Source organism: Pecten maximus, chromosome 10 (genome assembly GCF_902652985.1).
Source record: "Pecten maximus chromosome 10, xPecMax1.1, whole genome shotgun sequence".
In the NCBI taxonomy this organism is placed as follows: Eukaryota; Metazoa; Mollusca; class Bivalvia; order Pectinida; family Pectinidae; genus Pecten; species Pecten maximus.
In genome coordinates this window covers 34,964,082-34,989,976 of record NC_047024.1, presented here as the reverse complement: position 1 = coordinate 34,989,976, position 25,895 = coordinate 34,964,082, and the positions used below count along the sequence as shown (strand labels likewise).

The window sequence follows — 25,895 nt, the reverse complement described above, 5'->3', positions numbered from 1 at the left end:
TTCCCCTTACTAATCTGTGAAAATTGAGAAGCATCCCTCCAGTACTTTTCAAACAAGGGGAACCTTCATGAAATTTGAGATTTAGTGATAATGGCTGTCTGTCGGCCATATTGTTTTTAGATTGGTCCCAAAATGCAATATGAGGGACCAAGGGGAACCTACATGTAATGAAATGTAAGCAAGATCCCTTCAGTACCTTCTGTAAAATAGTGATAACAAACTTCAATTGTCAAAACCCACGATGGCTGCCTGTCGGCTATGTTGTTTTCTGACTGGTCCCAAAATACAATATGCATAACTAAGGATCAAGGGGAACCTACATAAGAAATTTCAGAAAGATCCCTTCAGTACTTTCTGGGAAATTGCGATAACAAGCATTTTTTACTGACGGACGGATGCATTACTAGTATTCAATTTGTCAGCAATCCTGAGAGAATTATAGGACCATTGATTTCCACAAGGCAGTTTAATGCTAATTAATAGAAGAATGTTTTTCTAAAATAACTTACTTTAAGCAAACTGACAGTGTATGGACATTACTTTACAAATGAGCTGTCCTTACAGATACCAGACATGTGCACAAAAACCTTACTCAAAGAAATCTTGAGCTGGGGCATGTCTTGTCTGATTTTTGGCAAGCTCGGTGATATTGAAGAGCTCTGCCATGGATTCATTATAGCACTGCCGGTGGTAGTAGACGCTGTGATTAACTGCATGACAGGCCTCAGCTTCTCTATGTGCATAGCAGTCTACAAAAAAAAATACTTGTATAATTTTCTTTCCATTAAACACATGACACAATTACCAGTTTGTCGCAGGGTCGTTTTGAGGTTGGGTTTCTTAGCATAGCTGACCCACTGAACTAGAAATGGGAGGCCCTTCACATAATATCCAGAGATTTGGGCATGGCTTCATATGAAGCATCAAAATAAAGTTAAAGATACATCAGTTTATATAACAGTTCATTTATTTGAAAATCGTGAGAATGAAAACTGTCTCATTTATTAACAATCAGTTGTTTATCTATGGGCAAAAATCTACTAGACAGATTAAAACATCTTACCTCTCAAACCGATAACTAGCTTGATTTACTTTTTAGGTTTTTTTGTACTTTTTTACACAGCTCTACTGCTTTTTGTACTTACATTCTGTAGCCCATTCTCCACACTTTTCCCAGGGCAGTTCCGCCGTGAAGGAGAGAAACAGATAGAGGATACACCAGCCTATGATGACAGTGTAGTAAATTGCCACCAGTCCTGATACTGTGATCATACCATAACCCAATCCTGGAACAGTCAAACACTAACAGGTAAGCTTCATTTATGAAATATGAACAGATATGGACTGATAGCCCCTGGAATGATTTCAAACGTTTGGAATTAATGTTTATAACAGACTGTCCATACATTAATGATAATTTATTATTGTACAAATTGATGAATATACTGGTAATAAACAACATGTCTTAATCTGATACAATCAGTAAATTTATGATGGAACACCATGCACCCACTGGCTGTAATTTGATCTGATTTGATTTAATATAGAACATGGCCCACTTGCTGTAATCTGTGGATCTGATGGAACATGGCATCAATCTGATCTGACAAATATGGTACACAGGTTCCAATTTGATGGATAAAACATTATCTATAATCTGATCAAACAGAACATGGTTCATTGGCTGTAACTGGTATGAATTAATAAGTAACAACAAGTGTTGGTAATTTTTAAGGATACTTTCGGGCATGTCCAGAACACCATTTACAAATATTGACAATTCCCAACACTTGAGACATATACTGGCCATCCTCACAATTTTTAGGATATTTACAGGAAATGCATGCCTACATGTACAGGACTCAAATATCTCAGTTATGAAAATACAAGGGACATTTTTGGAAGGAAATCCCCTTAAAATGTTTAAACCTTTAATTAAAACTGTTGTCTGTAAACAGAACTGGTACTTACCATGAAAGAGTGGACAGAATCGGTCATAGATAACGGCTGGTCCAAGTGCAGCAAACTGTCCAAATGCCAGCTCCATGAACATGAGAGGTATTCCAAGCAGCAACAACATTAGGATGAATGGGAACAGGAATGCTCCTGGAATTGAACAAGATCGCAAATCTATATACAATGGTAGTCACCATAAGTTGAAACACAGACCACTCAAAGTGGAAGATCATGGTCAAAGTTAGATGGGGTTGTATTTAATCAAAAGAATAACACTTGCCACATGTCCATATAACAACTATTCTTTCAAGTCAAGTCTAATTTCAGTGTATCCTTCAAAATATGCAGGTATATGTATCAATCCCTCTTTATTACACCACTACCACATGACCTCTTTAATGGTAAAATGAAAGCAACAATTAAATACTTGATAGCTATATAACAATCCCATCATAGGCTGTCACTTATTTTTTTACTCCGAATTACTCCCAAAACTTTTTTTTTTCAAATACTGGAAAGTGGTCAAGTGTAACCTTTGACCTTGACCAATGACCACAAATCTTTTCAGGTTTGTTATCTTATGGCGTAAATTTGTACATAGATATTGTGTACACATATGACAAGCTTTTTATTTCAACAAGAGGCCCATGGGCCTTAACAGTCACCTGAGATTTGAAATATTTCAGTTAATTTAAATGACCCTTTTTGGCCCCGCCCATCAGCCCCTAGAGGTCAGTCAGGACCAACATGTGCATACCATTAAGCTGTCATCCCATGCTGATTATGTTAACAAAGTTAGAATGAATTCCAATAGAAATCAAACAAATTATAGTCAAAAATGTGATTTCCCTATATAAACTATAGTAAAATTTACCCCCTCCCCAGAGGCAAACTTGTGACCTCAGGGTCATGAAATTCATAGTTTTAGTAAAGCACCGTAAGACCTTTCCATCTATGAAGAGTGTTTGATTCCATCAAATCTGAGAGTAAAGAAATTTTTTGAAATTTAAGTCAATTTGACCCTTTTTAGCCCCGCCCATCAGCCCCTGGGGGTCAGTCAGGGCCAACATGTGCATACCATCAAACTGCCATCACAAGCTGATAATGTTAACCAAGTTAGAATTAATTCCAATAGAAATCAAACAAATAAAAGTCAAAAATGTGATTTCCCTATATAAACTGTAGTAAAGTTTACCCCCTCCCCAGGGGCAAACGTGAGATCCCTGGGTCATGAAATTCACAATTTTGGTAAAGCACTGTAAGACCTTTCCATCTATGAAGAGTATTTGATTCCAACATATCTGAGAGTATAGAGAAGAAGATTTTTGAAATTTCAGTCAATTTGACCCTTTTTAGCCCCGCCCATCAGTCCCTGGGGTCAAACAGGGCCAACATCTGCGACGCACGACGGCCACCAGACAAAAGGCGATCACGATAGGTCAACTGAAACTTTGTCTCAGGTGACCTAAAAATGTGATTTCCCTAAATAAACTATAGTAAAGTTTACCCCCTCCCCAGGGGCAAACTTGAGACCCCTGGGTCATGAAATTCACAATTTTGGTAAAGCACCTTAAGACCCTTCCATCTATGAAAAGTGTTTGATTCCTAAGACCCTTCCATCTATGAAGAGTGTTTGATTCCATCATATCTGCGAGTAGAGAAGAAGATTTTTGAAATTTCAGTCAATTTGACCCTTTTTAGCCCCGCCCCTCAGGCCCCTGGGGGGTGGGGACCATATAATTCACACTTTTGGTTGACCTTTAGCCATAAAAGCTTCCTGCCAAATTTCCTTGAATTTGGTTTAGGGGTTTTGGAGAAGAAGTAAAAAATGTAAGTTGTTTACGGATGGACGACGCACGACGACAGACAAAAGGCAATAAGAATAGGTCACTTGAGACTTTGTCTCAGGTGACCTAAAAAGGCATAGAAAGTATGACAGGTTTAAAACATACTGGTGTTATTTTATGGTGTGAATATTAATTAAACCGGTCCACTTTTATCCCCTTTTGACTAAGTGTGTGTGTGTTTTAGGAGAAGGGATTGTAATTGAACTGAGTCAAGTAAAAATAATAAAGATGTGTGGAGAAACTTTTTTAAAGAGTTCATCATCTGGTATCAAGCTTAAGATCATCTAAATATTCATAGTTTGTCCTCATTTAACATTTTTGTCAATGCCGAATTCCTATTGATGTGATAATGGACTCCAAATCAGTCTGACTGAGAAATGTTAACAACATAAGAGACTCCACCTGCCTTTGCTAGCTTGTAAGACAGCTATGACCTGCTGTAATAAACATACTGGCTTGCGTCATGGATACGATAGCAAAATGGTAAACATAATGCTAATGTTGGATAAAGCAATTAATGCAGAGGCATGTGGCCCATTAACATTCCATAAGCAGTATGAACGTCACTGGCAAATGATTATCAGAGGGTAAAATGTATTCTTAATGTTTGTAATGGTATGTAAAACAGAAGCTGATATACATATTCCAATTCAATGCTGTATGTATAGTATTCTGGAAGATAAATCAAATAATAATATATATCTAACTAATGCTTGATAGCTTTCTGTCAATTTTCAGACCTCTTTAAATCATATCATATCATATCCCATAACAATTGCTCTTGCAAATAGCCATGACCTTAAGTTCAATAAACTTTACAGAATGAATTAAACATAATAGAATGAACTGACAGTTTAACATGAATTCCTAATCAATCTCATTTACACTGTTATCTATAACAATCATTTAAAAAAAAATTGGTACAAATGTATTTGAAATAGTTTAGATTTTTCTGTATTTTGTCAGGAGATAAGACAGTGACAACTGAACAGCAAATCCATTCCTTCATGTCAAGACCTCATTTAAAGAATTCAACTTGGCACAGTCACATTTATAGCAGTTAAATTTCTGTCAGCTATTGGATCTGCCAAGCACACAAGCTGCCTCCCACAATAAATAAAAGGCTAGTTGTTATGACCAAGTCTAGTGGAAATGCTCTTGTTAGTATCCACCCAACCATAGCAAGACTTTAACTGGTAATTTATGAACACAGCTATATATATAAATGAATACTGTTTAATGATATTGGTTTTCCAAGTCCTTTCTGTTTTTCCTGTATCTGTTTTCCCTGACCACCTGAAAACCTATGGCCTGCTTAATTCTGGATATTATTACATGTTGATTTATTTGCAAAATTGGTAAAATCACCATTCAGCCTGATAAGATCTAAGTTAAGAAATTCTATTGTCAACATGTCAAAATCATTATCTAGCCAGTTTGGACCAAATTAAAGGGAAGTTGTGAACTCTGCTGTAAACAAACATGATGCAATTGATATTGTTTGTTTATACTGTGACCTATATTCGTTTTTCCAAATAATACCTATATCGTGTTATGATGCAATACCTATGAGGTTATGCTGTTTACACACGCCTCAATAAAGTCTGTATTTATTAAACACCGTGCAAGATGACCTGGACTTAGATCCAGAATTACGTCTTACAGTAAGACAATTTGTGGACATCATGACAAACATTCACAACCAACAGAGGTCATTCCTGAAAATGAAATCGTGAAATCGGTAACTGAAACTAATGACAGTGACTCAGACGACGAACGACAGGAAACACAAATGACCCCGCCCCCAACATTCACGGAAGCAAAGCGTGCTATAGAAACTGTAATCAAATTTTTAGAATACCAAACGAGTACTGTATCAAGTGACATAGACAAATGTGTATCTATCCAAAACAAAATAAATAATATTTCACAGTGTTCTGCAAAACAGAAAACAATGTACGACTTTTTGAACATGTAAAATATTTACAGTGACATGATCGTTGTTATTGTCGACGTCGGACTCCTAGCCGTGAATAATTTTGACTGATTTTACTGATGTGTTTGATGCAATCAATCTATTTCTACATATATTTAAAATGTCAAATTGTATGATAATAAAAACATATTTTGTATATATTTTGCGAATTTTTAACATCATTTCTACAATATAAAAGGTACACGTTGATCCAACACTGCCTTCTTAAAACATTTCGGGCCTATCTCATTATTGGATCAAATTCGTTATTTCGCCAAACTCGATATAATGCCAAAATCTCCCAGAACAAAAGGTGGCATTATAACGGGGGTTTACTGTATATATATACCCTTAACTTAGGTGTTCGGATAGCATATTATCTTGTTTGCATTGTGAAGTGTACTAGCTGGCCACAAAAAAGAGAAGAAAAAAAAAGAACTTAACAAGCTGCAGCCACAGCAAATGAAACTAATGAGTTTATTTCATTCATAAAAAGTCTTTCAAAGTCTTCTTGAACTGTATAACATGACATGTTTCTGTTTGTGTATACTTCATTTCTTTCCTGGTATCTAGTTCAGTGGTACAAAATTTCATGGTTACCCAAATAAAAAACATTAGTAGTCCTCCTTTTATTTTCAAGGTCCATGAAAACAGGGAATGTTAAAATAATTTGGTGTTCCTCATTCCTATTACTGGAAATTTGATAAATGATTTTATAACACATTTCCATGCAGACAAATGCAGGCAAATTCAGACAAATTATCTCCATTGTCAATATACAATGACATATCTATTCATGATCCAAAAGTTTCATTGACCTTTGTGTTAAAAGCTGTCTCAGCTAGGCAAAGAGCTTGAACAGGAAACTGCATTTTTCGTTAGCAACCCACACATGCCAAGTTAATTTGCTGAAATATCCTGCATTAATTCCTGAGGCCAACTCAACCGTATTCTCATACTTGACCAATAAGTTTGATCAAAATCTATTAATAAATTAAGTCACATTAAAGATGACTAAAGATTTTCTTTGAATTTGCACAGTGACCTTGTTCTTGACACCCTTAGATGTGAACCATTTAATTGTTAGTCTCATATATTACCAATAAAGCTTGAGCGCTAGCAACAAATTCATAGTAATAGTAACAATGACCTAGTCCTTGACCTTGGCACCCTAAAAGATGATTCTTCATATTTATATACTCCCAAAGAAATATACATAAATATTTACATTTTGAACTCTTTTTCAGACTTAATTCATATATACCTAACAAACTGTCAGGAATCAAAAACTGGACGGAAATGTGTATTTATGAAAGTATAGGGGAAATTCCCAAAAATAATAACTGGGTCCTACGGACCAAGATTCTCTCCAAATTAGTCCCACAATGCAACGGGCGGGTTATCAGTCAACAACAACTATGGCAGAACCCCCAAAACATGTGCCTGCCAAAACGCAGACAGATTCTTCCAAAAAGAAACTTAAAAGGGACTGGAATCAGCAAAAGATTTCCTGAGGAGAAGAATTGATTCGTTGGAACTTAGCAGAAGAAAGGGAATAGACAAAAATTCCAATTTTTACCGGACGACTATTGGATTGCTGGTTAGCTTTTCCATATTTCTTGTACATTGTCATCTTTACCGATCTGATTTTCATCAATGTTTTGTTGTATTGATATATTTTAAAATAAGTATTCAGTTGCATGCTTGTTTATATTGATCAGTTATCTAACTTTTTACGAGAATATTTTGCTAATATGTTCAAATGAAAGCATTAATAGCCAAGATCATGCATACTCGATATGTAAACAACAGCTATGTGTGTAGTTTCTAAGCAGTGTACTTTATTGTAGCCTCGTTTTCGGCTCTTGTGACAAATCTTGCGATAAGAATAAATGCGGTGAGTTATTTTTATAAACTGATGTCGCAAGGATTCCCCCGGTCAAGCATCCAGTCCAGCAGTCATTTTATGTTAGGAGAGCTGGAATGAGCATCTGGGATTGCCATTAATACATGTGTATAACTAGAATTTTAGGTTGTTTGGGAGTATGTGTCTTTAATATATGAAGTTTGGTTAATATGCCATCACTTGACTTCACCAACAAAGAGTTTATATAAATATTAACTGTGACCTGAAATAGCACCCTGAAGCACAAACTCATTTAAGGTATTCTGACTATTCTCATATGTGTACTTAACCAATACATGAAGTTTGATTAAAATGCAGTGAATGCGAAATCATTAGAGCACTGACAAAGATTTTCTATAAATAGTAATCTTGGCACTCTGAGATGCACACTTGTTCAAGGTAAACTCTTACTTGACCAATACTCTTAACCACTTACATATGTAATTTTAAACGGAGCGCTATATCCTTTCTTCAAGTTTGTCATGAGAGATTAACAAGAGTGTCTTTAAAAGACTTATAGACGTCACATGCCCGTCCTTGTTTTTGTAGGAAATGTATAATTTACATGTTAACATTTCAATGGTTGATGATATATCTAAGATATTACAATAATTACAACATTAGGATTATCCAAGTGTATATTATTATGGTTATTAATATATATTTTCCCATTTAATATACAATTTTATTCTAAGTAGCAAGAAAACTGTTTTCGTTGTGAAGCTCATGGCACGATTTTCCCTCATTTGTTAAATGCTATGTCAGAAGTCATTGATCACTTTGTCTTTCCTAGCACAATACACATGTACAGTACTATACATTTGTGTCACCAGACAATGACCAACATTTATGCGCTGCTCAGGTGGCTCATGCCTATTTCACATCCGCTGTTTTGAACTTCTTACTTTTGTTTCTCACAACTATTTATGGAAATTACAGAAATTTTCTGTGTAAAACAATTTTTGAACATGAAAGTCCTGTTGAATACTAAATGATTAAAGGTATGCTGATCACAACCTCATTGAAAGTGTAACAGCTGGGACACTATGCACTAGGTGCTGCACATGGATATTATTTACTTCACAGACATACAACAAAACAACTAATAATAATCACATATAGGTGAATTAAAACCAACTGTTGATACACATTTTTATCCATGTACTTAATTGGATCAAAACAACTATGTTCATCTATTTGAACAACGACCCAATGGGCCCGAATCGCACACTTGCTATCCAGTGATCCATTTTATACATTAACATGATTAAGAACAAGTGTATCAGAGACCAGATATAAGATCTTAGGGCCTCACACAGTTATTTGAAAAACTATCTTTTACAAATTTTTGCCAATTGGACTCTTTCAAACTTAATCATGGTCAAGGTCATTTTTGAACAAATTTCCTAGTCCTTCACCCAAGCATGCTACAAGCCAAATATCAGGTCTTTGGAACTTTTGCTTATTGAGAAGAAGTCATGGAAATACTTTAGTCTATTTGACCCCTGTGACCTTGAATGAAGGTCAAGGTAATTCATTTGATCAAACTTGATAGCCCTTCTCCCCAGCATGCTATAGACTTAATATCCGGTCTCTGGGCCACTTGGTTCTTGCAATTAAGAAGTCGGTTTTAAATTTTAACCTGTTTGACCCCTGTGACCTTGAATGTAGGTCAAGGTCAGTCATTAAAACATACTTGGTAGCCCTTCATCTCATCATGCTACAAGCCAAATTTCAGGTCTCTGGGCCTGTTTGTTATCAAGAATTAGCTGTTTAAATGGAAAAAGTTGAACTTGATGTCGGACAGACAGGCACCGCACCATGGCATAAGATCATGATCACTTGCCCTCAATGGGCAGGTGAGCTAAAAACTTAGATTAGGTTATGAGAGGGTGATCATGATTTTAACAGTGCTGACATGGAAATAGTTCAGAAATGTTCTGGGATATTTGACAAATATCACTAATCAATATCTCAGAATTATTCTGAAAAACAGTTTTAATTATTCAACACATTGAACATTAATCTAAAAGTGTGTCAAATTCCCCGATATATGAAATATATATTGTCTATGGTAGTTTACTCTAGATCTTGGCTTCATAATTTTGTACAGGATAACTTCATGGCTTATCAGAATGTTATTTTCCAATCCATTGACCCAACTCTCTTCATTGATACTATCTAACCAATACAAATTTAAATCAAATTTAATCAATGAAATATCTTAACTACTTAAACACGACAATCAATCAAGAACTGGTAGCTATGCATGTTTACATAAAAAGTGCTCAGAGCAAAACGGGTGTAGTTAATTAATGAATCGATATACAGGCCGAAGTCAAAAAGTGAAAGTGAAAACAAACCTGATAGCCCTATACTCAAGTCTGGAAGCGAGTAATTTGGTTAATCTGTGTTTGGGTGTATTTTACCACACCTATAGTCTTTGCTTATTTCTCCAGAGGTGTGTGGGGTGAGGGATCATGTACAATCAACATTATCAAATGACATTTTGAAATTCTGCTAACACAATACAGCCATTAATACCCTTGTTTTTAAACTTCAGAGTAGTTGGAGAAAGTTGGAAGACCTTACCTCCACCATTGCTGTAGGCTAGGTAGGGGAATCTCCAAACATTGCCAAGTCCGACAGAGTATCCAAGAAGGGACATCAGGAAGTCAAACCTCCCAGTCCAGTTTCCACGGTCTTTAATCTCTTGTATCTCACCAACCAAGTCATCATCCAAAGGAGTAAGAACGGCAGTACTAGACACATCCTGGACAAGCTGTTCTGGGTCCGTTGTATTCTAAGGGCCGAACATTAAACATACAAAACAATGTTACATCCTGGACAAGCTGTTCTGGGTCCGTTGTATTCTAAGGGTCCGAACATTTATCAATTATCATACATACAATGTTACATTGTAAGTTTTAGATATGTCCTGAACAAGCTGTTCTGAGTCCGTCTTACTCTAAGGGTCCAACATTTAACAAACATACAATGCTACATTGTTAGTTTTAGACATATGTTTAAGGTGTGTTTGATAGATAAATAGGCTAGGTGAGTTCAAACTTCAAAAGTCACTTAAACAAAAAATTGAAAACAGCACTATCAATATAAAATGATAAATTGTAATTTAACATTATTGTTTTAAATAATTCTTTCTATGTCTGTGTTTAATTGTCAATATTTCTTTTATTTTACTTTATTCTGATTCAATGATTATGGAAATTAAAACCACAACTACATATCAAAAGGTCATGATACATGATTTATTTTGTCACAACACCACAAATATGTTACATATATAGACTTTAATTCTTCAAATGAGCACTTATTTGAACAATTTCACTTAATTCATAATTCATTTACGAGTTTCCATAATTTATCAAATATGATTTAAATGATTTAATACCAGTAAGTCATTATTCTACAAGGGCAACTAAGTGCTACCATGTTTTACCAAGATTACTGCAAAAGTGAAATAAAAAAAGATTAGAAAGTAAACAATAGCAGCAGCCTGATAAATGAGTAATTCGTAACCTTGGCTTAATCCTTGTCCTGTAACAATGACAAAAGCAGGTGACAAGTCAATTCAAATCCTGTTCTAAATTTAAAACATACTAAACAGCTTTAGTGGCAGAACTCCAAAGCTGATATCATACCAGATTAAATGGTTAATAGTTCATAAATGCTTCAAGCACTAAGGAAAGTTCTCTTAATCATCAATTTAAATTCAACAACTTAAACATGTTTCTTACAAATCATATAAGCCTTCCTACCAGTTATTAAGTCATAGCCATATCAATGTTTTATTGCTTGCAAACTTTAGAAAGACAAATTTCATTTTCTAATATTTGTCAATTACAGGTCTACTATTAGTGAAATCCAAGATGCTGCGCAACAGGAAGTGAAATGAAATACTACTGATTACATTTATGTTCCTGTAAACAAAGATCTAGACCTTTCACCTTACTATGACTAGCCTCACTAGGTAAGAATGTTTTAAATGAATTTGACTTTTGTGTAAAAGCTGTAAATTAGTGCTAGTGCACTCAGATTTTTTTTTAAAAAACTGATTTGGAAGGGGGCCCTTTTGTTTCACTTTTTGAATTGAAATAGGAAAGGATTTTTTTCAGAGTAAAATGCAAATTTTGGGAATTTGGTTTAAATATCATGAAATTATTACAATTGGGAATGGGGCCCCAATTACTGGCACCAAAAAAAAGGCTTCAGAAAAAAAACCCTCGGCCTGGAACTGCACCTTTTCTGTGGGTGATAATTAATGCTGGAAGTAGAAGACAATTTTCATTTTGTATACCTTAGTTCAGCTTAACCAGACCATTTTTTGTGTGATTTTATCATGTGTATCAGATTATACCTAAAAAACACCTCTTTATAAAGAGAGGTACTTCTTACTTGTTAAATTTTCCTTCTGCACTGGCAAAGTGATACATTCGGTTCATACAACAGTAGCAAAAAACACATGGGTAGAGTTTGGACAGTCTGTCTGAATTGTGGCCGATTAATACTTACCACAGTTTCCATGTTGCTTGGATACTCTTGTTTGTACCAAGCTACTCCCCACTTCTTACTAGCTGACGGCTCGGAGTCACTATGGTACTTTTCTGTCCCCCTCTGAAATACACAATATATTTTGTTCACTAACCTTAAAGCATATACTGTACATGTTACCCGATACAAACATGCAGATCTATTTACTGGTCAGTGTCCGGTGTAATTAGTTTCCAGTATCACTTAACAAAAGATTTACATTCCATCTCCAGCATTTTACATTATGCTAAGGTTACTTGTGAACTAAAATGGACAGGTCAGCTGCCTATTTGTCATTTTTCTTGTTAGAATGTTGGAAACATGACCTTAGTAAGGCATGTGTAACAGGACTTATTATTGCTTGGCAAGAATTTTTAAGATAATACCTCATTACAACTGATGTTTATTTAGCCAGATCTGTGAAAATTTCAAGGCAGCTTTTGGAAGCTTGCTGATTTTGTGTGTTTCTGTTACTGTGTTATACATTATGCAATAAAATGAGAAAAAAAATACATGTGTAATATTATAAACACTTTGTTTGCGAAATTTTCATTGTATTGTTTCCGTTTCATCACACAAGTCTTGTTAATGGCGAATCCTCTCTTCTGAACCATGGGGTTAACATTTTGGCTTTTGGGAGATGAATTATTTTTGCTTTTGGAGATATTATATATGTTGTTTTGGTCTGTTTAATTTTAGGATGTGAGAAAATAATCAACCATGGTTTGTTTAATGGACAGTGATATTTCAACAGTCATTTAAGAGTCTAGCTGTTGTGTTGTTTTTAAATTTAACTGATGAAATACCATTTTCATTTTCGGTATTGATTAATCATTTTAATTTCATTCTTCAATAATTGGCCCATCATTTGTTGTATACCAAAACTTTTTACATGTAAAATTCTAAAACATACATGTTGTATATATATACGCTCACTTTCCACAAATGCTTGTTGTGAACTATATATAACCTGACAAAGTGACATTGATTTCTAATATTCAACTTCAATAAACATTTAACTGATCACAGCCAAAATTGGATAAGTAACTTAGTCATATGTTTGTCAACTACAAGACAAGTCAGCCCTTACTAACATACATGTCCCCATACTAACAGATGCTATTGTGAATATTATCTTTGAAACAATACCAAAAAATCTATCTAGTTGAGTAACAGCCAAAATATTACACAACCAAGTAGGCAACTCTATGTTTTGATTGAATATCTTAAGAGTAAACAAATGTGCTGTATGATGTAATAGATCATGAGCAGGATGATCTTGGCAAGTACCCGCATATTTTGCAAACTTTACTAAGGTACACAAAGTTGAATGATTTTAATGAGCTTCATTTAAAGTCATCCTCGTGTGCTAGATGTACGTGACAAGTGTTCATGTCCGTCTCTTTGTGATAGCCAAAATCCGGTGCCAATTTATAGTGCTACCTAACTGAAGCACACTGCCAAAACATTGAGCAGGACACCCTAATCACATTATATTATTAACCTGCAAACCAGTTATCCTACTCCCTAAAATGCTGAGCGCTGAGCAGGATCGGCAACTACCATGGAAGAAAAGAGGAAGAAAGTTGTTTAGAAACAGGGCTTTTTCTCATTGATTTGGGAAGGGACCTTTTTGTCTCATTTTGGGAAGAAAATTGATGAATTGGGAAAGATTTTTTCAGGAGTAAACTACAAATTTTGGGAATTTGGCTTAATTATGAAATAATTTCAATTGGGAATGGGGCCCATTAACGGCCCCAAAAAGCCCCCAGAAAAAGCCCTGAGAAAGGAAGGAAAAGATAAGATCCCAATCTCTTGCGATAATGCAATGCCAATGGGGGCAGCAGCTACAAATCTTACACCCTGCCTGCAAGACAGGAAAACCAGGGATTATCCATAATTGACGCATAATTTTCAATGAAGTCCAATATATATATATGATATAAATCTTATGAAGGCCCAAGAACAATATTACATGTTTAATACAATATATATTGGCACAGTGTCAATTTACATTGAGCTGTGCTTATTTTCATAACATTCCATGCATGTCATCAATTTATTTGGCACCAACTTCATGTGTGGGGGTAATAATCACTTCAAATCAGACCCCTTTATTTTCACACTGACCAGCAAGCTGTGCAGCAATATAAATGAATTACAGGTTTACATGTGGTTTCAGTCACTTTGTTTCTTTTTCCAAGATCAGACAACTTTTTAATTTACCGATTATTTTGTGATGTGTGCCAATATTTGTAGGCCTTATCTATGTGTTTTTGTAGTAAACGTTTTTACTGATACATGGTAAGTTTCAAATGTACACATTTTTCATTTTATGAAGCAAGTGTACATAAATATGTAATTAGATGAAAATATATATGTCTGTTTTTAATTGGAATAATTTGTACATTAAAATAATTCATTAAAAATATCTTCAAGTGTAATTGTTTATATCTGCAACCTATTTGAGTCATTAAGTAAGTGTAACTTTTAAAAATATTACATTGTTACTATGAATGCATAATTAAACATGACCCTTTTTGGGAATGGGCCGGGCCCTTCAAGTTGGGAAAATTCAGTGTATATTAAAGAAAAATTGGGAAAAATCAAAACACATGTACAATAAGTAAAATATCAAGTGATAGAGTTTTGTTGCACTTTATCGTGGTAAACAGATCTAGAACAATTTGGAGACATGGCGTTTTTGATGCTAACATTTCACTACAATTCAAACTTTTAACATACCTATTTGCACATTTTTCTATTGGGAACTTTGGATAAAAATTGGGAAAAAAAGATCTCATTTTGCATTGTGAATAGAGCTGAATTCAGCCTCAAAGTCAGGGTAAAAAACACCTATACTGACAATTCATGTACCTATTTGATCTTCAGTGATATATGCATCTGTGAGTTATCCAAGTTTTCGAGGCAACCAAGTAAATTTTATATAATTTTTACTGCCGAAACTGAATTATTACTTTTATTACTTCAAGTTAAGGAGAGTCTTTGCATTACCAGAGTTTGAGATAATGAAGTTTGACTGTATGTCCAGTTCTCTAAACTATATGGTAGGTAGGCAAAAGAACATGTACAGATCATCTGATATTTAGGTAAGGTAGGCAGGAGAACAGACCATCTGATATTTAGGTAAGGTAGGCAGGAGAACAGATCATCTGATATTTAGGTGACAGACTAAAATTGAAACCATTTAAACTGATTATCATCACATATGGTACACCCCAAAACCTTTAACTTTATGAACTAAAGCCCATGTAAAATGGTATTGAAAGTGAACCATTCTCAAAATTAAGCCAAGGATTTGTTGCACGGAAGAGGATCTTGAAAATAAGCCATTAACACTAAGTTGTAGGCCAGGTTTGAATTGTATGATTCAAACTAATAATAATAGGCTATTTAGTCACATGACTGTTTCAAAATGTCTGTCAGACCTGATCAAGGTACAATAGGTAATTTTGTATCAACAAATTTGTCATTTTAAGTTTCCAGAAATGTATATAATATATACCAGTAATAATATGAAATTTGATGTGAATTTCACCTGTGTATATATCCAGGATGGAAATAGTTATTGTAGGCCTATAAACAGAACTCTATATTCTCATTTTTCTCTTAAAAATATGTTGCACTCAGTCTCCACCAGCTTATTTTGAAATTTTAGGGCTAAATAATAATGTAACAAATTGCAATGGAAGAGAAAGGAATAGTTTTAAAAATCAAGAGGCCCATAAATGGTCATCTATGTTCTTTAATACATGTATATATATACTGATATTTTATGTTTTTGTTAATAAAGAATTTAACACATTTTACCAATGTGACTATAAAGGCAGGTCTAGGTCATTCAATTGAACTGTTTAGTCTGTTATCAGAGCATGCCACTGTCCCAGTATAATGACCATGGGTCATGGTTACTGAGAAATTGTTTAAAAGATTTTAAGACATTTTGCCCCTGTGACCTTGAAAGCAGGTAAAGGTCGTTGATTTGAACAAAACTTATAGCCTTAATCCCAGCATGCTACTGCCCCAATGTCATGACCCTGGGCCGCTTGGTTATTGAGAAGATGCTGAAAGTGTAAATTGTTTACGGCTCACATGCCAGACAAAAGTTGATCACAATATATATAGGTCACCTAAGACAACGTGTCAGGTGACCTAATAAACATATGTTATCAGATATTATCATTAAAGCATAAATCTAACAACTTCTATTCAATTTTAAAGATGTATCACATCATTTTTTTAAAAACAAATTTTGATAATAGCACACATTTCTCACCTCTTCTAGTTCAGCTTCAGGTATCAATGGAATTTCAGCAGCAATATCCGGAATACTACGTTTATACACTTTTCCGTCTTTATTTAAATTTGTAACTATTTGTCCGTCACTGGCTGTGCGGACTTTATGATATTCTGACATGGCTATGGCTCTTATTGCCAAGCTTATGAATAACAAATAGAAAGTAAATCTAAGACAGCGTAAAAGGACAGAACATTTACACAAGTTGATCAATAAAAAATACCTACAGAGTACCTAGAAAACCAGCTGTTACATGTGAATTTTCCCTGTAATAACGGCAAGATCTGGCAAAAGAAACCATACAGAACTGACCACGCAGGTGAAAATAAATTCCATTTGAAATAAATGTTTTGAACGCCGTCCTCACACAATGTTGGGAATTATAATATAATAATCCTGGGCTAGATCACTTCACAATGGCTTGCTTAATCTCCGGCTCTAGAAGCCTTCCGACACTATAGTGATTATGTATAGGTTTGTTTTCGTTCAGGATTGATCTTGTATGCTTTTAAGCTATCAACCGTTAGCAAGTCCTCACAATACTATTTTATAAACTGACTAAGGATAATTCTGAATGTACGCCAAGAACGTTCACATTTCAAAGCAGTGGTCACTTGTCTCGAGTTGACTGTTAGTAAACAAACTATCAATGCATAACTAAATGAATTCATATATTCATGAATGTATTGTAGTAAGGACACTGTGATATATACCACAGAGATCCAATATCAACCCCCATTGACTTAAGATTTAATTATTACCATTTGGCAATGATACAAGTCATTATCAGTATATCAATACAGTAACATACCGGTATATTTAATATGCAAAACAAAGATTGCTAATATGATAGGCAAGATTCTTACGAAAACATTAACAAATTCAATCATTAAGTGGTAGTGAGCCAAAAGCCAATGCATTTTACTGCTTTAAAAACTTTTTCAAATGACTTTGTTTTCATTAAACTTGGGGGGGGGGGGGGGGGGGGGGGGGATGTGACTAAATGTTGCTTGAACTTCATTTGAATATAACCACTAAATGCAATGATCTTTACATTTCATTTCAAAATATTTTATTCAAACAAACATTTGAATTAATTTACATACAATATTTTATAATAAAGATAGAATCTACTCTAGATATAAAAAAAATTGATTAGATAACAGGCTAAGCCTATACAGGTCCTTTCCGTGAATGATCTTTACATGTTGTAATTTAAGGGCTGGGACGATACAGTGATGCCCCGATCCGATAGTTATCACGATGCTAGAGCTACGATCCGATACATATCGCGATACATAGAGAAACCATAGATTTTGATCCAAGAGGTGATTTCAAAGCTACCCTGAGTTGTTCGCCATGATGTTTGGTTTGATGTGAAAGAGTATTTGTCAAACGCTTTCTGATTGGCCTACTGCAGCTGGCCTCAACCAATCATGTAACTGTTTTCACTTACAGAGTAGCGCTCCGGTTTCCCGGAAATCGGTAACACTTTCGTTTTCGACAATTGTCATTTAATTTGAATTCAAGTCTTTCCGAAGAAAATGCATTTATATATAAACAAATAAACAAGAGCAAGACACAGGATCGATATAGGTATCGTAAAATTGCATTTGGATCAATATTGGTATCGTAGAGAAAGTGATCGCGATCCACCGGTGTATCGTCCCGGCCCTAGTTGTATTGGACATCATTGAAGATTCAATTACATAAATGAGATTAACTAGGTCCACGGTAACCAACACACAAGAAACAATTATTTTCCTATATACATGTATACGGTAATCCGTATGTATAATATATATATATGAACAGGTAGTGACATACACTGTATGTACATGACAAAAACACAGGTCTAGAGCTCTGTATAATATGAAAACAGAGGTAAAACAGGTTATTGAATTCCCACATGTATATCAATTAAAGGATCTAGTCAGTGTAACTTATATTTTAATAGTCTTTTTAAACATAATTTTGGTCTCTGTAACACAGCTGATGGAGCATGGCTTCTTTGGTTCAATTGGTAGGGCTGGGGAAATACACAACAGAAATGAGTTTTTCCTTTTCTATCACATATATTGGCAGCTTTGGCATACAATGCAATACTAAGGTGATGGTGTTGCAAGTCTTGATGGGAGATTTGGGAAATTAAAAGAAAAACAGGCCATTCATAACCATAAAAGGAATGGGTCAGTGTAGCTTGTACACATTGATATGGTCTCTGTCACTCATCTGAAGGAGCATGGCTTCCTCAAATCATCTGGTAGAACCAGAACTAATCAGAAGTTTCCTACCTTCAATAAAATTATAAATGGAGATAAAAACTCTATTCTGTGCAAAATGCCATTTCCACAAATTTCTATACGTGTGGGGCAGTTTGTGACTTTTCAGTGTCTCAATGATAAAAATTGATCAAATCAAGATGGACAAAGGGAAAGAATTTGTCAAAATATTGCAGAAAATGGTTCAGAATGCGATGCCCAAAGATAAAACTGGTCATTGCAAAAGAATTGAACGGTTTTCTATGAGGCCAAACAAAATTACAGTTGTGTTTCCCCTTTCCCAACTGACCCTATTTTTTCTGCCGACCCTAAAACATTTTATTAGGGTTGATACTGAGGTCTCGATTTTGTAACGATTTTCTAGAATTTTTACGATTTTCCGGATTCCGCTACAGCGTTTATAATGAACCTAAATCGTGGTCATCCCAACGCTTTCTTCCGCCATCATGGCGACCGCCACACTGATGTCAACTGTTTTGGCAATACAGAATGAGAAATGCTGTCATATAGGAAAAGACGTCCAAGTACTAGTTAGTATATGTTGGCTTTCTCCAATAAGACTTTGATCGTGACAATTTTACATCGCGATCACAATGTAAAGGGAGCTGACGTGTCTCTTTGGCAAAACTGACCTCGCCGATAGCTCAAAGGGGTTCGCACTGGAGAGTGACCTATAACACAATTTGTAAACAGTAGCACGTTTTCACTTAAACCTTTACCGACCATTACATTTATTGGGCCTTTAATCAAACTTCAAATTTACATTTAATTCCATTTTTGGCACAATTCAGGAATTGACATACTATAAGGACGGAGATGTTTTTAAAAAAATAACAAATAAGTCTTAGGATCTTCTTCCATTTTTATTTGACATCCAAGATATTTTAGAGGCTTTAAGTATGTTTAGTATTCAATATTTACTGTTACAGTAAATTACATATTAAAATATGAACAATTTATAATGTGCATGCATGTACAAAGACTTCATACATGAAAATGCTATTTGTTCATTTAGATATTGATGTTGTTCTGCTACTCTTTAGAGAGGTTACTTCAGGCAGTCATCTTGATTCAGTGCACAGTGCAAACATTTCTGCTGACAAATTTTGCTATTTGAATTTACTGAGACCTTCAAGATTCAAAAGTTGTACTGTAAAATGTCTCAAGTTCCATAATGGGTTTAAATGATCGAATCCAAACATTGAATATGGTATTTGTTTTCATGTTGTGATTGTTTTAAAACCTCAACATTTAGTTTCTTGTTCTTGTTTATAATTCATTGTGTTGTTAATTTTGAAATGAAAATCATTGAAAGTCACTAGGTGTCTGTATTTATTATCCCCAGCTTCAGGCGCTCCGGGTGATATAGATTTGGGTTCTTCTGGCCGTCTGTCAGCCATACTTTTCGTGCAATAACAGCAAAAAATATTGACCAATTTTCTTAAAACTTGGTAACAACAAGATTAAATACCTTAAGCTCGGCTAAGTTTGAAAGCAAAAAAGTAGTTTTGTTTGCCTACAATATGTAGGAAAAGTGGGTGGGACATAGATTCCACAAATTTACTTGTCATTGTTGCCATCATAACTGAAAGATACAAATGTATGACCACAATTTCTAATCTGGGTACAAAGTGTTTCATGTTTATAACAAATGTACATGTTTTACCACACACTTTATGCATAGCAAAAGCATAAACTGGTATATCGAGAGTACATTAAAATGTGTAGATACCTTATTTGGTTCCTGCAGTTACAAAACTATTCAAATAGGATGCATAACACAATTTAATACTGCAATGTCAGTTTCACCTGGAATACCCAGTGTTTTATGGTCAGTTTTATGAATGCTTTGATATTAGAGAAAAGGTTGTTCATACTGATGTAATTCAAACATATTCTTCTCTTATATTGTATCCCAAATTATGAGATACCATTACACTTTGGCCGAAAAAAAAAAAATAAAAAAAATAAAATAAAATGTTTTTCCTGGTCTACCTACCCTTATTTTTGGGAGCCGAAATGGGAAACACAAAGTTTATTTGGCATAATTCTTTTATCTTGCACAGACAGATCTATCAAATAACAGCAACACAAGTGAAACTGGAGAAGAAATTTACAATGTATTTTTCAAGATGACAGCCATGGTGGCCCTTTTGGATTTCTGACCAAACCTGGAAAATAACAACTTTTTTAGGACCATCTCAAGATCATGTCAGGCCCGTTATTTACACACAGCGATGGACGAAGAAGCTAAGCACAATGACTATAGGTTATCCTGATCCTTCGGTTAAGGTGACCGAAGTATTCGGATATTTTGATTGAATTGGTCCCATCAACTCCTTCCCAGTGTCTGACCCATTTATTTGTAATACCAAATTATTGTACTGTTTTTCAACTTGTTTTATCAGCAGAATTACATATTTCAGTGATGAATTCTCGACAAAATTGAAAACCAGAAAATAAATAAAACAGACAATCACATGAAACATCACTGAACCTGTTAAACCTATACAGAGGAGCCCACTTATTTGCATATCGCTTATTTGAATAACCCGCTTATTTGCATAAAATTCTCAGGTCCCGATTTTCTTCTTCTTTATCTTTGTATTTTAATCCCGTGTATTTGCATCGACTAAAACACAGACTCCTGCTTATATGCATATAAAAATTCCAAAAAATCGAAAATTTTTACTTGATTTAAGGGTATTTTTGTGACTTTCCCGTAATAAAATTTTTATGAAATGTGTTTTTTGTGACTTTCCCGTAATAAAATTTTTATGAAATGTGTTTTAACTTACATATTGATTTGACACGATGTACAATGTTATCTAATCATTGATTCACACTTTGTCATTACAGGTTACGTTCGATGCATCGATATGGACATTTAGTTATTATCCAGACCATATCAGTAGCATTGTGCAGAAGAATTACTGAATACAATATTTATATGCCTCATCTTTTGATGAGATTTGTTTATTTATTATAGCATCGATCCAAACCTGTGTTCTGTGCACTTGAACACTCGCTGAGGCAGGTTGAGGTCGCCATGATTGTTTACTAGACGCGTTGCATTGTGGGGACATATGTGTAATGAACGACAACTCTTTGTGTGTGTGCGCCATTTTCCAAAACAAACCCAAACAACAATACACATGTCACGGTCATTTAAGACAGTCTATTGCTTCAGCAGTTCATCATCTATGATCAAACAACTAATTTACTCATAGCAGGTACACAACGCATCTCGAGACGATAATGAATTTAATTGAAACGATGACATTGTACATCGTAGTGCCAACCCATGCGTGTATGACCGATATCGGACCCAGAGTGACAAGTAGTAAATAATGAAGTGTATGCAAATATTTTTATTTGTACATTTACAAAGAATAACAACCGATGTATTTCGTATTTACTCTTATATTTCAAATAATGTTTTTTTTAAATATATTTTTAATGCAAATAACGTAAACAATCAAATAGCGCCCATTTCGAGTACCTACCTGACGATCTACATCAGTACATGTGTATAAGAGGGGCCAAAACCCAACTCCGCCTATACGAATACTCCGGTTATTTGCATATTTTGTCATGGAAAAAGGGCTATGCAAATCAGCGGGTTGCTCTGTATTTACTAAATATACATATATCATAAAATTATATAGACATAAGCACCAATATGAAAAATGTAGAGTCATATATATTTCATGATATATCACATAATTATATAATTCGCTTTTGTCATCAAACACTCAAGACAACTAGCATTAAATAATTATCAAACCTTGGCGCCTCTACACTGTGATGATACGTGAAGTGCACATATCTTGAAACACCCAGCAGGTTACTTTGTAGTCGGACTGTGCCCATGTAATATCATATCTGCATATTATCATTATCAATACCCAGGTTCTATTTGGGGTTCCGTGAAGTAAATAAACTCACATGTAACATAATGTCATTTAAACATAGGCAGAAGCAAGAATATACTGCAATGTTTGCAACAATACTAAACCATCTGACCAGTTCGATTAGAAAACACAATGTCATCAATGACATTTGTATACAGTTAAATTTATCACAATGTAGACATGAATATGTACATGTATACAAAAATACAAAACATAAATTACAATCCTGGTCACAGCACCAGATCTGTAATATTATAGGTAGAAGTAATGAAAAATACTAGTGCCAACAGGGCTCAAATTGGCACCTATTTTAGTTGCCATGGCACCTTCAATTCAATATTGGCAACTATTTATTGACCTATAAGGCGCCTGCATGGCCACTAAAAAAAAAATCGAAAAGTTACAGAGAGATGTTATACTGATCTAAAGAATTAAGATCTTTTTTTTTATAACCTAATAAAAATATCCACGCTCTGGCCAGGCTTCAAACTAGCGACATCTCAATTTCAAGGCAAACCTCCTCCCACTAAAGAGACATTCCTGCTCGCCTGAGGTAGTAAGGTGACCTATATTCCCACTTTTAATTACAACATTAGCAGGATTGTTATAAAGTACAAAATGAAAATTGCATTTAAAAGACAATAGTTCATTACTTTATTGAAATCAAGCTAACTTTTGAAAAACAAAAGAAAGCTAAAGATAATCATAGTACTCATTATTGCTTTATGTTTTTTTTTCTTTTTAAACTTATATTAGCGTAATTCAAAGGACATATATATAAGATTGTACATGTATATCTGGCTATGATAAGGAATAAATATTTAAATATTTCATGCTTTTTGCTTAACAACATTGGTGACAACATGACTGGCACCTGTGGTTACATACCATATTTATGAACAAATCTATGAAAATTGCAAAGAAAAAATGCCTGGTAGAGTTTAGTATAAATTCATTGTCATTCTATTTCAGACAAAAGGTGTTTGTCAATTTTATGACAATAAATTTTTATAAAAGTTTTAAAATATCAATGTAAAATATTATGTTAATCTAGATCTATTGAAACTTAATTTCAAAAGCTCCTTTTGAAATAATAGACTTCTAAAAACCCAAAGTAGAAATATATTCTACAATGTAAATTTTACACTTGGATCTCTTATAACAACAATGTATGTATACACTTGGATCTCTTATAACAACAATGTATGTATATGCATCAGTGATCTTAATATTCCTTTATATTCTAGTTTTGTAATAGTGATATTAGAAGTAAAGGAAAGACAAAGATGAAAGCAAAACATGGCAGGAGATATGGTGAACAATGCATGAACAGCTGAAAGTATGAAAAAGTGAAATGTCTACTGGGTCAGGAAAGAACACTCACTCAGCCTAAAAAACTTTATAATCCTAATTATTCTTCATAAATTGTAAATGAAGGAGACTTCCATGCCTATTTTCGAAAATATTATCACTAAATTCTAATGTCAATGTCATCTTGTGTAAATGTTAGTTTGTAGACTAATGTTGTAATGTTGGGAAAGGACTTCATATAAAGTCAACTGGAAAATTGAGCCCGATCCCCATTACACAAAAATGTATATATAAATTTATGATAAATAAGATATGTTTAAATCAAATTTAGTTCCGTTTGGTTAAATCATAGTCCTGCGATAAATCATCTCGTACTCATCGTTGGGATCATCATTCAGACATCACCTTATATGGAGTTTTTGTTTCCCGCGTTTTCATTGTAGTCTGCTTCTGCACCAAACAATATGTAAACATGGTATATTGAAAATACTTCCGCGATAAAAAAAGAATGTTTTCGTCGGCTTATGAGAGAAACTCGTACATAATTGCTTAATCATTGTAGGTATATGCGTTTTGGTTTACACGTATGAACGCATATGTCAAGTTACAGCGCCGAGAAACCATCTCGTTGACACGTAAAACAGAATCCATCAACCGTGTCGGACATAAAACACGTGTCTACGTCCATGTTTCACGCCACTACGTACTTCTGATGCTATTTCATCATCTTTTACCTATCTCACTCACCAGAAGATCTACTTGTGCGTCATTTTCAGTCTCGTTGTTTGGGTTGCCTACTTCCATATCATCTTGATTCGATAGTGAATTTCCACCAGCCATGCCGTTTTGGTCTTATATTCGTTGTTTGGTGTTTACACGGTAGCCAGACACAACCACCAGGTGGCGCTTCGAGCCGGGGCATACCACGGGATTCTATGAGGCGCCGTTTTACTATTTATTCACTATTTTACATGTAAAATGCAGAAACATGTTATGTTTCTGGTAAAAGTATGACCATAAAAAAATAAGCTTCGATTTTTGATATCAAGAATTCGAATATTCGATATAGAAAATGGATTTTTTATATAAAGAAATAATTCTTGATACAAAAAAAATAATGATTAAACAGTAAAACGACATTTGTTATTAGATTCTACCTTTTTTTGATACATCCCAAAATGATTTTGTGATATAAGAAAAAAAAAGGCTTGAATTTAGTTTAAACACTAATTTATTCAATACTCAAACATATATATCATCTGGGATAGATAAACAAGCATATATATAAGCTTATATATTGACCCTTAATTCCCATTATTTAATTCAATTTCTTAGAAATAGTCCAATAAATTCCATGACAGGAAATAATAACGAAATAATTCTTTATTATTCGCAGAGAACATCAATCGCCTTGTAAGAATATATACTGGTTCAGACACGGACCTATATCGTATATAGTCAGTGGTTCAGATTAATGTTTGTACATGTTTGTTTTTAATAAAAGATTTAGCTTAGATCTTTTTTCTTTTACAACTTTTTTTCAAAGACAATACTGTATCTCAGGGTATATATATCGTATGTCCCTGTTTATACGTTAAAATAACGTTATTGTGTGACGATATGTATCAAAATTATTTAAATAAGCAGAGTTCCATAGGAAAGCAACATTGTGTTAATCAAGGGGGGGGGGGGGGGGGGGGGGTGGGTTATTTGGTTAATTAATCGTACGCTCTGTTACACTGGTGCCTATCTAGGGACTCGGGAATCATATATACTAAGCTTTACTTGTGAAAGCATTGCTATTGGAAACTCCAGGACAAGTTCTTCAACCCTGG

General features: G+C 34.4%; 1 protein-coding gene across 3 annotated transcripts in view; it reads right to left on the bottom strand.

Annotated features, from left to right (window-relative positions):
• Window positions 1–24,941, bottom strand: part of LOC117336929 (sodium-dependent proline transporter-like) — a 40,411-nt gene extending 15,470 nt beyond the window's left edge. The window contains exons 1-6 of one of the 3 annotated variants that reach the window (XM_033897749.1): window positions 24,808–24,941; window positions 12,218–12,319; window positions 10,277–10,487; window positions 1,972–2,106; window positions 1,146–1,286; window positions 593–749 (exon numbers count right to left, since the gene is read on the bottom strand). In XM_033897749.1, the coding sequence (XP_033753640.1) occupies window positions 593–749; window positions 1,146–1,286; window positions 1,972–2,106; window positions 10,277–10,487; window positions 12,218–12,319; window positions 24,808–24,900 (839 nt within the window). In that variant the 5' untranslated portion in view covers window positions 24,901–24,941. The other 2 variants (XM_033897750.1, XM_033897747.1) reach the window with 2 other exon arrangements.
• Window positions 24,942–25,895: the final 954 nt, after the last annotated feature.